The sequence below is a fragment of the Nicotiana attenuata genome, unplaced genomic scaffold, assembly GCF_001879085.1.
Source record: "Nicotiana attenuata strain UT unplaced genomic scaffold, NIATTr2, whole genome shotgun sequence".
Lineage (NCBI taxonomy): Eukaryota > Viridiplantae > Streptophyta > Magnoliopsida > Solanales > Solanaceae > Nicotiana > Nicotiana attenuata.
In genome coordinates, this window is record NW_017672702.1 from 151672 (window position 1) to 164208 (window position 12537).

Here is a 12537-nt window from a genome sequence, read left to right on the forward strand (position 1 = left end):
TATAGTGGATGAAAAAAATGTTATTATCATTAGTGCCAAAAAAGAAAAAAGAAAAAAAAAAAAGAAAAACATTGATAGTATTAATTTGTCGTTTAGATGCATGTCTTCATCTATGATAAAGATGCCCTTTTCCAAGGCTCTACCCCCAAAGTCCTTAAAAAAATCCAAGGTTAAAATTGATAATAAAAGTTTATTGCAACTTATCAAGTGTATATAGCAAGCACATATTTCATTTTATCCCCGTATATCTCATTTTTAGTCCAATGAACCAAATATCTACTTATAAAATATATTCATCAAATAATTCCATTACTATTTCGTCCATGTATTATAATCCTGAGATAACTTGATCCCAACCAAACGATCCCTAAGAGTGCTAAAGTAGGATCTCTTACACTAATATTTAGACTTTGAAGCAAAACATTCTTTGACGTTCTACCTGAATTCCTGCTAATCTCTAATGCAAAATTAAGAAATACAGGTTCTTGCCAATGGTTTTCTACGGGTAACTAGTTGCTGTTCTCAATCTGTTTGCCATTCAAATTGATATTTATGAAAATTACAAGGCTATTGTGAATCAAGTTGATGGCTCGAAACAATGGCCTTACCGTTGGTATTGCCAAGCCCAAAGGGGATTTAGAGACTTCTTATCCGAAGGCCGTGAAAATAGCCTCTTGCAGAAATGTAGGGTAAGGCTGCGTACGACCTTGTGGTCCGGCACTTCCCCAAACCCCGGGCATAGCCGGAACTTAGTGCACCAGGCTGCCTTTTTTATCCGAAGAGCATGCATAAAGAGGTACAGCGCTAGACACTATGGGGGAAGCTGCTTTGGTACCTCCAGCCTTTTCAAGAATTCGTCACGTTCTATCATCAAGCTTTCCATTACTTTGACTGCTTGTAGAGCCAAGTTATAGCATGGGACGAACACTTAATGTGCAGTTCTCCTGAATGACAAAATTAGGAAGCATTTGCCATGCAGGCCAATTAAGATTGATCTACTCCCATGAGAAAAGTACGATGCCATATACTAAAGAGTAAAACAACAACAATAACAACAACAAACCCAGCATATTTCCACAAGTGGAGATAACTAAAGACTGAAAGAACTTCTAAAAACAATCATAACACGCATAGAACAAGTTTCATTCATTCAATTTCCTTTCCTCCCAATTCTTTACCTAAAGAAACTACCCAAGAAAAGCAAATACGCAAATCAATGCCTAAAGTGACTATGATAACCACATCATCAATTAGCAACTGACAGCCATTAGTCACTTAACATATGATGGACTAACAGAAAGAGCAAAGTGCTGTGCATAATGTCAAGCCACATTAAACAGTGCATAACCGGTTTTTCTGTATGATACTACTTGACCATCCTTGGGAGAACATTAAACAGAAGAACAAATCTCAACTAAATACTCATTTAACGTTGATTATCTCCTCTGAACCCTCTTTGTTCTGGAGGGGCATAATGTTGATTATCTCCTCTGAAGCCTCTTTCCTCTGGAGGTGCATAACCTCTCTGGTCTCTTTGAGGAGAATAATTTCCTTGCTCTCCTTGATTGTAATTAACCTGATATTGAGGTCTTGAATCTTGTCTGCCACCCTGGGAATTATCCCATCCGTCTGGGCTGCTTAGAGGTGTTTGATGCCTAGGATCCCCAGCTCCTTGAGGCCCATAATTCTGTTGAGGTGAAAAGCTTTGCTGAGGGCCATGATTCCATTGAGAAGGAACATTCTGAGGTGCACTGTAACTCTGCTGAGGCAGTGGATTTGGTGGCCGCCCATAGTTTTGCTGTGGAGGACTCTGTGGTGTGCTGTAAATCTGTTGAGGTGGCGGAGGATACAGTTGCGAACCATAGTTCTGCTGGGGTGGAGGATATCTTGGTTGGCCATAGTTCTGTTGGGGAGGAGGACCTTGTGCTGCACCATAGTTCTGCTGGGGCGGAGGACCTTGTGCTGCACCATAGTTCTGCTGGGGTGGAGCACCTTGCGGTGGCCCAAAGTTCTGCTGAGGTGGACTCTGCGGTGGGCCATAATTGCCTTGTTGAAACTGTGGGCCTCTTCGAGGCCTGTTACTAGGCCGTGATGGTCTTTGAAACTGTGGAGGAGGAGGTCTCTCGATTATTTCCCCATTGATATATTTGTCACCTGATTTTAATAGCACGACAGAAGCAAACCCACAAGGGAAACCACAATAAAATTCAAGATAATAACTTGTAAAGCATAAACATGATTTTGAAATGCTAATCAAAAATAACATTCAAACCTCCATATTCCTTGTTTACTGGATCAATATAGGAATCAGGGAGTACAAACACAACACCCGGCAGGCCTGATTGCAGACAGAATCTCTATATTAAAACCAAAAATAAATTTATCGTTGCTCAGAAGGAAAGATACAACATAATATACACTCACCTTCAAACTTCTTTGACGTTTCCTCTGAACACAAGACCTGAAAACCATTGTAAGTTGTTGTGCTCAAGGCATATATCTTTTTCTTAGCCTCTTCCACACTGCATTATTTAAACAATACGAAGCCACAAAGCAACAAAGTCTTAGGTCAATGATAGGAAGTTCCACCTGATTCGATATCACATTCAATCAAATATTTACTTAAAGGCAATTAAGTTGGAAAAAACAAGAGATAATTTATTCTATTAATAGGTGTCACAAATCACACCAATTAGTGATATACAAGAGAAGAAAACATCTTCCTAACACAATAATGCTAAGAATACTATGCAGGCAATAATAGGAACAATCAAAAGACTGCAGCAGAATCAATTATATACCAACTAACTTAGAGCTATCTGATAGGACCCTTATCCATGATAAGTTGATAACTCAAAGCTTCCAAGTTCCAGTATATATTGCATTCAAGATATGATTTCGGGTAATACTTCTTCGGCTTTCTTATTGACTGCATATTAACAACTGACATCAGAACCAACACCAACAAAGTATCAGAGGGAAATGATCATCATTATTATTTCAAATACGATATCTTTCCACTTTGAAGCCAACTTGATCTATCTAAACAGCAAGCTCGGCTCACCAAAGATCTTATAACTACATCATTCAATAATTACAGCTCTTCAATGAATATATTAATATCCGGCAGAAATTAAAAGTGTTCAGCCAGAAGATATGACAACAATCTTATTTAACTCAATAGCTTTCAAGCTTATCGAATCATCCTGTACCTACAACATAAAATAATTGCACCTACTTAACGGGTATATATCAAGCATGTAAATACAGTGACTTACTAAAATTAGATTTGACCAGACAGAAGACATGACTTCCGAAAATAACATATAAAATACACAATAATAGAAATCGACTGACCTTCCAAAGACTTTAGCAGCAGTCTGCACATAGGTCTCAATCATCTCTTCCCTGGTGAGTTGAGTATCCTTAGGAAAATCGATTGTAATAAGCCAATGTTCATAATCGCATCCTTCGAAGAGGATCGTATCCGGACCAATTTCTTCATCAGCAGGGTTCCGGTTCCGGTCAAACCTTGAGGACTGTGAAATTGTAGATGACCTAAATAGCCTCGACGATTGGTACGGAAAGTGAATAAGCTTAGTAGACGAATTGTTAATTTGGGAGAGTGATGGAGTAATTGAAGAAAGAGGATTTGGTTGATGGAATGTTTGAGTGAAAATGGAAGAGGAAAGTGAGAGAGCTCGCCGGAGACGGAGAGCGTACAGCGCCATCGAAGTGAGGGGTAGGTTGAACTTGGGGTTTAGGGTTTTAGAAATTGAAATAAAAATGGAGAAGTGGAGGGGTGGGCATATATAGGGTAAAACGGATAACCCGAACCGTTAATTATTTATTGGGTTAACGGTTCGGTAACGGGTTAACATTTTTTTTTATTGAGTTATTGGTTCGGGCTCGGTTTGTAATTCTGTTATTGGGTAAAAACCGATAACCCAATAAGAATTAACTAATTTACTAGTTTACCCTTAAGTATATACATACTATACTAGGGTTTCATAATTGGTTTTTCCTATTCTTTCTCAATTCGCAGTAAGTCAGTTTCTCAATTTTTCCGCCGCACCCCTACGGCCCAACGTCACCAGTTCTCCGCCTCACCACGGCTCACGCCCTCACCAGTCACCAGTCATCCTGTCAAGACTCATGCCGGCGTCACTCGTCAGTCGCATCACGCCCTCACCAGTCAGCCCGTCAAGACTCAGGCCGGCGTGTAAGTTTATAGTTGCTTCATCTTCATCTTTTTCTTAGTTTGTTTGAAAGCATTCTGGCTCTGGATTTTTTTTTGGGGGGGGGGGGGGGGTTTGTGCTGTGTGTGCGCGCGCTGCTATTGTTTGAGATCTTGTTCTAATCGTTTGTCTAGTCTTTAAACGTTTTTGGAGATTCTATTTTATGAGATATGAAATGGGCTTTGACATTGGTGTTGTTGCATTATCCACTTATAATTTTAACATGTGTTTCTCTTTTTGGAATATTAAGAATCCTAAGCAGTAAACTTTTGTTTAACTGTTCTTAAGGATACAAGACCACGTTTTATTAACAATATAATCATATTCCATTCCACCTTTGTAATCCTATATTTATGCATCAGAAAGTTCTCAAAGACAACGAAAATCTGATCTATTTCTTGACTTCTGGCTCAAGATAATTGAGAACTCGACGGTTTTATATATTGCTAAATTATTTTAGTTGATTTATCTTATCGGGTAAACCGATAACCGAACCGATAATGATCGATAACCGATTAACCGATAACCGATAACCAATATCTTATCGGTTTGGTTATCGGGTTATGATATTTGTAAACCGATAACCGATAGGCAAAACCGATAATATTCAAAACCGAGCCGAACCGACCGATGCCCACCCCTAGAGAAGTGAGAGAACTAAGAAGCTTAGGGTTGTCAATTGGGAATTTTGAGACTTCGTACTGAAATTCGAGTTATTTCCATTCCGAACCCCTAATGTATGCATCAGTTTCATTTGCACCTCACCTTTTGCTAGGGGTGTCAATTACGGGTGTTCATAAAAACCCGAAAAACCAATCCAAACCAAAAACCAAAACACCGACCAAAAAAATTGAAACTTTTTTGGTTTGGTTTGATTTGGTTTTGGCTTTGAATTTTAAAACCGAATAAATTTGGTTTGGTTTTAATAAAAAAAATAAACGAAAAAACAGAACCAAATCGACTATAATAAAATTTATTATTACACTTATATATGTATATTTTTATACAAAGTTTTTAAAATTTATGCTACATATAATCATTTGTACTTTTAGTCTAGTGTGCCATAAACAAAAATAGATAACCCACGGCCCTCGGATAATTAATTTTAAACCTTTTAGAAATCGAGGTGTGCCATTAGCGAACTTTCCATGGCCCTCGCTAACTTGAAAGTGCGTAGCTGCTTTAGGCGCGTAATTTAAATTAACTTCCTTAAACTCGGGTGTGCATTTCATGTGACCCAAATTCAAATCTCAACAACGTTAGATAAAATGTGTCGCGGACCGCGGGTGCATTTCATGTGGCGTGGTCCAAGGCGTGTTTTAAATAGCGTTGAATCTTCTTAAAAATGATTAAAAGCGGTTAATAAGTTAAAATACACCATAGGATAAAACATGTATTAAAATCAGGTAATAGGCCAATTATAACAGTTGAGCGACCGTGCTAAAACAACGGAACCCGAAAATGCCAAACACCTTCTCCCGGGTTAACAGAATTCCTTACCCGGATTTCTGTGTTCGCGAACTGCAAAAACAGAGTCAATCTTTTCCTCGATTCGGGATTTGAACCGGTGACTTGGGACACCATAAATTATCTAAAGTGGCGACTCTGAACTTTAATAAGTAAATCCCGTTTCGATTGTCACTTAAATCGGAAAAAACTCCCTTTATATCCCTTCCGGGGGTAGGAAAAAGGAGGTGTGACAATTACCTAAGTAAATTTTTACTCAATAATAATCACGAATTCAAACTAATTTCTAGGTCATGAAACACCAAATTCAACAAGACCCGATTAAATTTTCAAGCGTTTATAAAAAGTCAATAATGGTGATTTTTACAAGACCCAATAGCTCATATATTTTTTTTTCTTCTTCTTAGTCATGGGGGTTGGAGAGACGAAATATGAGGGGTAGATAAAACTAGGATGAGGGTTGGGGAAGAAGATGAAACGGGAGGGGGGGGGGGGAGGTAGGAGAAAACGCTGGGGTTGGGGAAGAAGACATGGTTATATTCTTTTTCTGTTTAATTTTAAAACGAAATAGTTAAAAAAAAGGGGGAAAAACTTAATTTCAGGTGAATATTTTAGTTTTCACATGCCTCTTTTATGTGTAATACACGCGTGTGACACATGGCAAAAGAGGTGTGTAATTGATACACTTTTAAAAGTTTTGATGTGTAAGCTATTCCCTTATTTAACAAATGTGTAAGAGAAATTTGAGTACAAGGTCGATGAGTAAAGTATGTATTTTGCCTTAAACAAAATTCTCTAGATATTTTTACAATTTAAAGGGTGATGAATTAAGAAAATATTTAAAATAACCAGGGTATAGATCCATCGACTATTCTACAATAGCGTAAAAGAAACTATACAAATAAAATATAAATCACATGAGTGGAAAGATATTAACCAAGGTTGGGACTCAAGAACAAATTTTATAGAAGATTAAATATTCAAAAAGATAAATCTAAACATACGAAAGAAAATACATTCAACACATTGTAGTTTGCCACTCATAGTCGCTACAATATTTTGTATCTTGCTAGTGAATATGCCGAAAATAATTTAGTTTCAATAGGAGTAGTATAATAGGTTTGGGAATTAGGATTTTGAGTTTATTTACTTGTGGTTTGTATCTGTTTTCACAATTCGAAGGACCATGGAAAAAATTAATGCTTCATTATTTTTAAGCTTAATATATACTTTTTTCACATGTAAATTTATTCGTTACGGTTCGGTATTTTTTCGATTTATTTTCGTAAAATAAAAAAAATCTACCCTAATTATTGGTTATTGATTTATATAAGAACTTGCAATTTTATTAAAAGAAGCCTAAAAATTAGTTCGGTTACGGTAAGGTTTGGTCGATTTATTCGGTTTTTAAATATACATTGACACCCCTAGCTTTTTGCTTCCTTTTTTATTTATTTTTATTTCATGAATTGTACTACTACACATATGCATCACATTTTTTAGTTGTACCAATTTATGCCAAAACATGTATTAAAATCAGGTAATAGGCCAATTATAACAGTTGAGCAACCGTGCTAAAACCACGGAATCCGGGAATGCCTAACACCTTCTCCCGGGTTAACAGAATTCCTTACCCGGATTTCTGTGTTCGCGGACTGCAAAAACAGAGTCAATCTTTTCTTCGATTCAGGATTTGAACCGGTGACTTGGGACACCATAAATTATCCCAAGTGGCGACTCTAAACTTTAATAAATAAATCCCGTTTCGATTGTCACTTAAATTGGAAAAAACTCCCTTTATATCCCTTCCGGGGGTAGGAAAAAGGAGGTGTGACAGCTCTGGCGATTCTGCTGGGGACAAGAACCCAGGACCTCTGGTTCAGGGTTCAGATTTCGAGCTTAGAATAATTGTTATATTTGGCTTTATTTGTAATCTGGTTTTATTTACATGTTTGGGCCTAATGTGCTAAATGTTGCTTTTTACCGCTTTGATATTGTTGAACTGTATATAAATTGTTGCGAAACCCTCCTCTCTCTGAGTCTTCTAAATCATCTGGGAAGTGTGCACTTCGTGTGACTTCTCTTCTGTTAGAGTCATATTCCAATTTTAGGACGAGGTTCGGACAAGTTGCAAAGCCGGTGAAGCTTTTGTATTCCCGGTACGCTGCCCCCCTCGGCTCGAGCTGTCCGCTTGGGTAGGCCAGGTCTAGAACAAATAAACCCAGGTTTTTAAACCTAGAATAACATAGCCTCATGCCGGATCCCTAGTAGGAACGTTTGTTGCATCACGTGCATTTCACTTAGGGGGCTCAACACAGGGGTTGGGTCCGTCTAGGACATGTGTACCCAAAATAACAGACCATCTTGATGCATCCTATGTGCTACATGTTGCATTTCTTCAAGGGTAAAAGGGTCATTTGGCGGACCAATGATAGCTGAGGGCAAATAAAAAAAAATAAAAAAAGAGGGTGAAGTGTGAAAATAAGCAAGTAGGGCCGAATTATGTTTTTCTTTCACATTTTTTTAAAGAAAAAGACCAAAAAAAAGATATACGAAAAATCCATAAAGATTTTGCACTTTCCCATCATTTTCAAAAAAAAAAAAATCAAAAAAAAGGAAAATAGAAATCCAAAAAGAGTTTACATGTTTCATCAGTTTTCAAGAAAAAGATAAAAAATATATTTTCTCTAAATTAGTTGTTTTTTTAATTCTCGCCCGTATTCAATCTGCCCGAACTACGCATACCTGATTCTTTTCTTTCGAGGCGTGATACGTAGGCAACCCACATAGAGTCCGGTCTTTCAAGTAAATCTTAGGTTCTTGGCTTTGCGGGGTCTTAGCCAAATTTTGCACTTCTAGCCATCTTTTGGCCAAATAAGTCATTTTGCAAAAATAGCCTCAATCATGTCTTGCATGTGTCTAACATGGAGCGTTATTATCTCACATAGTGTTGGTTAAAGTTTTCTCATACAGGTGTGGATCTACTTATCGGAGTTTGAGCATGACAGATACCCCAGGACCACTACATTCAGGAGCTGCCTGAGGAGTCTTTTGATGTTTTTGAGTCTATTGTTCATGTTTTGCTTTCTAGTCTTGTATAAGTAGTATTCAGTCATTTAGTTGATGCTAGAGTGTGTCATAGTCCGGTTAAGTTTGTCGAGTCTTTTGTTATTATTTCCTATTTCGCATTTGAAAATGTATTATAAATCAAAAATCCAAAAAAAAAGGAGATATTTTACATTTTTATATTTCTGTTAGAATTTCCTTTAGAAATACTACTCCTAGAAATTAAAAAGAAAAAAAAAGGGAAAGTTTGAGATGGTTTTATTTTAGGAAATTAATATTTAGAACTCAAAATAAAAATTACTTTTATATTTCCTTTTAGTACATTAAGACCGAAAATTCAAAAAAAGAGAAGAGAATTTTTTTTAGTACCTCTTTAAAATTTTTCTTTTAAGATATTAATTCCAAAAATCAGAAAAAAAAAGGATTTTCTTGTGAGGTTCTTCATTGGGAAAATTAACGAAAAAAATGAAAAAAAAAATCTTTTATTTTCATTAGAACTTTAGGATATTGTACATAGAAAAAAATATACCTTATCTTTTGTTTATCTTTAGAATTTTCCTTTAGGTAATTAAGAATTGAAGTCCAAAAATAGTTTTTATCTTTTCATTTCTTGTTTTGAAATCTTTCTTCAGGATATCAAGTGAAAATTCAAAATGCTCTTCTTTGGTTCATTCTTTAGACTTCCTTCCTAAAAAAAAAAAAAAAGAATCAAAAAATGTTTTTCTCTTCTAGGGATTTTTTCTTAATAATTCCCATAGAGTATTTGATGCAAAAAGAAAAAAAAAAAGAAAATATATATGCTCGTTAAGCTTGAGTTAAGAATAGGTTATAGAACATTAAGTCTAGAAAATTCAAAAAAAAAGATTTGCTTCTTTTATTTCCCTTTTCTCGTCAGAGTAGTCATTAAGGTAAAAAAAAAAAAGAGAACGTTTGTTTGTTTTCTTTATTTCCGATCTTCCAGAACTACGCAAAGATCTGATTCATGCGGCGTCATGATACGTAGGCATCCTACATAGGGTTCGATCGAATCATTTTTTTTATTAAAAGAAAATAAAGAGAAAACGAAAAAAAAAGAAAAAGAAAAAGGGTGAAATTATGGGATGTGAGAAATGAGAGGAAAGAAAAGAGTGATAATTAGCAAAAAAAAGGGGAAGGAAAATGAGCGAGCAAGTGCTAGAAAATGCAAAGAAAAGAGAGGATTGAAAGGAATAAATTGGGATGATGCCAGCTGGCATTCGTACCCTCGAAGTCATTTTAGAACCGATAACTGTGGCTAGGTGCATTGCACGTAAAGTGAGATTATTTTATGTTAAATGCCCTAACGCTAACGTGATGACCTCATTTTGTTATCTTCATAGCAGAAGGGTGGTTGGTTTGTGGTTCTTAAAGTGGTAACTCCTCTCTACAACATAAAGTCCAAGGCAATGGCAGACAACAACATAATTAAGTTGGTTGATACTGGGACCCAAAAGCAACTGTTTGAACAGGACAGTGGGTTGGCTGATGAGGTAAGGATGTTAAGACAACACATGACGTGCACGTATCAAGCCTGGATGACTGGGAAGGCACCACTCCCGCCACCACCTAGCTTCCTAGACGTTGCCCTCACCCAAACTCCGGTCATAGTGCCAGATGATCCCCCATACTCTCCAGATCCACCTGCTTATCACAGCTTTCCCAACCACCCTAGTAGCTCCATCACTCGTCCTCCAATTACCTTTCCCCAAAATTGCCCTCCTGTCATATCCACTATCCCCAACAATGAACACCCATTCAAAGCTCATGATGCCCAATATTACCCCTCAGAGGTTGCCCACAAGGTTCCTGACTCATACAATCAGAACCCTCGGAATGAGCCTCATGTTGAAAATGAAAAGGTCACAGGAAAAGAAGGGCGAGATGAGATATCTAGGAAGCTGAAAGGTATAGAACAGTCCTTAAAGAACTTGCAAGGGATGGGAGACCAGGTTAACATGTGTTACAAAGAATTATGCATGTTCCCTGACGTTCGCCTACACGCGGGGTTTAAAGTGCCAAAGTTTAACTTGTATGATGGGTGTGGAGATCCGGTAGCCCATTTGAGGGTTTATTGCAGTGAAATGAGAAGTGTTGGCGAGAAAGATGATTTGTTGATGGCGTATTTCAGTAAGAGCTTGACTGGGGCAGCTTTAGAATGGCATAATCGTCAGGATGTCGGTAAGTGGCATACATTGGGCGACATGGCTCAAGATTTTGTTCGACACTTTCAATACAAATTAGGCATTACCCCAGACCGCTCCTCCCTATCTAAAATGGAAAAGAAGCCGGAGGAAAGCTTTAGGGAGTTTGGGCTCAAATGGAGGGAGCAAGCTGCTCGAGTCAGCCCCCCGATTGGTGAAGAAGAAATGGTTGAGCTTTTCCTACAATCTCAGGGCCCACCTACTTCAGTCATTTGATTCTGACCTTGGGTAAACCTTTCAATGATGTGGTAAAAATAGGGGAGATGGTAGAAGAGGGAATCAAGTCAGGCAAAATCATGAGTTATTCAGCATTGAAAGATACTACGGAAGACATTCAGAACATCCCAGTAAGTTTGGGTGGAAGAAAGAGAAATAGAAAAAATGATCCGCTGGGCATTCCTGCTCAACGCTTTCAGCCTCGACATCGACCCCATGGATATCCTTGTGCACCAGATGATCCGCCCCAATGCTACTTCTCTCCACAGAACCCCCAAAGTCGTACATCACTTTCCCAGTACCCTATCCATAATGCACCACCATATGCTCTACACCCACGAGGCCCGCGATGGACCGCACCGCACCACTTCCCCAAATGTCTTACCCGCCCCCTCAAGCATATCAGCCACCTGCCCGCAAAAGGTTCCAACCGAGGCCAGAATACAAACTGAAAAGACTACTGAAAAAAGAAAAGGCTTTCACCCTTATTGGAGAATCATATGCCAGTTTGTTCCAAAGGTTGAGGCAATTGGACATGTTGAAGCCGATTCAGATAAAAATGCCAAACCTTCTGCCAAAGAAGTTTGATTTTTCTCAAAGGTGCGCATAATGCTCCGATGCCCCGGGTCACAGTACAGAAAAGTGTTGGCACCCGAAAAATGCAATTCAGAAGCTTATTGATGCAGGTGACATTGTCGTGCAAAATCCAGATGCAGCAGACACTAGTCGAAGTCCATTGCCTGTTCGTAATGAGACGCATATGGTGGGTATGATTTGTTTTGAAAAGGAATATGAGAATTCTTCTGAGATCCTCGGAGGTCCACGCGCTGCAAAGCTTTCAGCGCTATCAGAGGTTGATCTTAAGAACGAGCCGGCAAAGGGAACCCAAAAGCAATTTGTTAAGAATAATGTGATGAAGACTTGTGAAGGTCCTAGTATTGTTGATGCAGAATTTAGTGGCTAAGATGTTGAGCTTGGTGATTGGAAATATGTTCCTTTCTTGGTTAGCCAGGGAGGAGTCTTGGTGGTTTATTTTGTTGTCATTTCTGTTGTCCGGTTTATTTCAGGGTTGTAATCCGGATATTGTCTTGTGACTCAAACCCTTCTATCCTTTTATTTTGCCTGGTGTGTTTAGTCGTAGTAACTCGTTTAGTGCTGTCTAGGTTTGTTCCAGGGTTGTAACCCCAGTTTAGTGCTTGTTTTGTTGTTCAAACCCCTTCACCGTTTGTCTAATGCAATTTTCTATTTTTTGTTATTTCTAGTCATTTCTGTTTAGTTCTCTTCTCCTTTTATAGTTCTCTTCATGCTGGTTCTGGTGACATGACATGCAC

The 12537-nt window shown here is 38.0% G+C and overlaps 1 protein-coding gene across 1 annotated transcript; it reads right to left on the bottom strand.

Annotated features, from left to right (window-relative positions):
* Nucleotides 1–1051: 1051 nt before the first annotated feature.
* LOC109214183 (multiple organellar RNA editing factor 1, mitochondrial-like) lies at nt 1052–3791 on the bottom strand. Its single transcript, XM_019378075.1, has 4 exons — nt 3358–3791; nt 2425–2522; nt 2273–2338; nt 1052–2154 (listed from the first exon to the last, which is right to left on the bottom strand). The coding sequence occupies exons 1-4, from the start codon at nt 3729–3731 to the stop codon at nt 1427–1429; spliced, it is 1266 nt and encodes a 421-aa protein (XP_019233620.1). The 5' UTR covers nt 3732–3791; the 3' UTR covers nt 1052–1426.
* Between the last annotated feature and the right edge of the window lie 8746 nt (nt 3792–12537).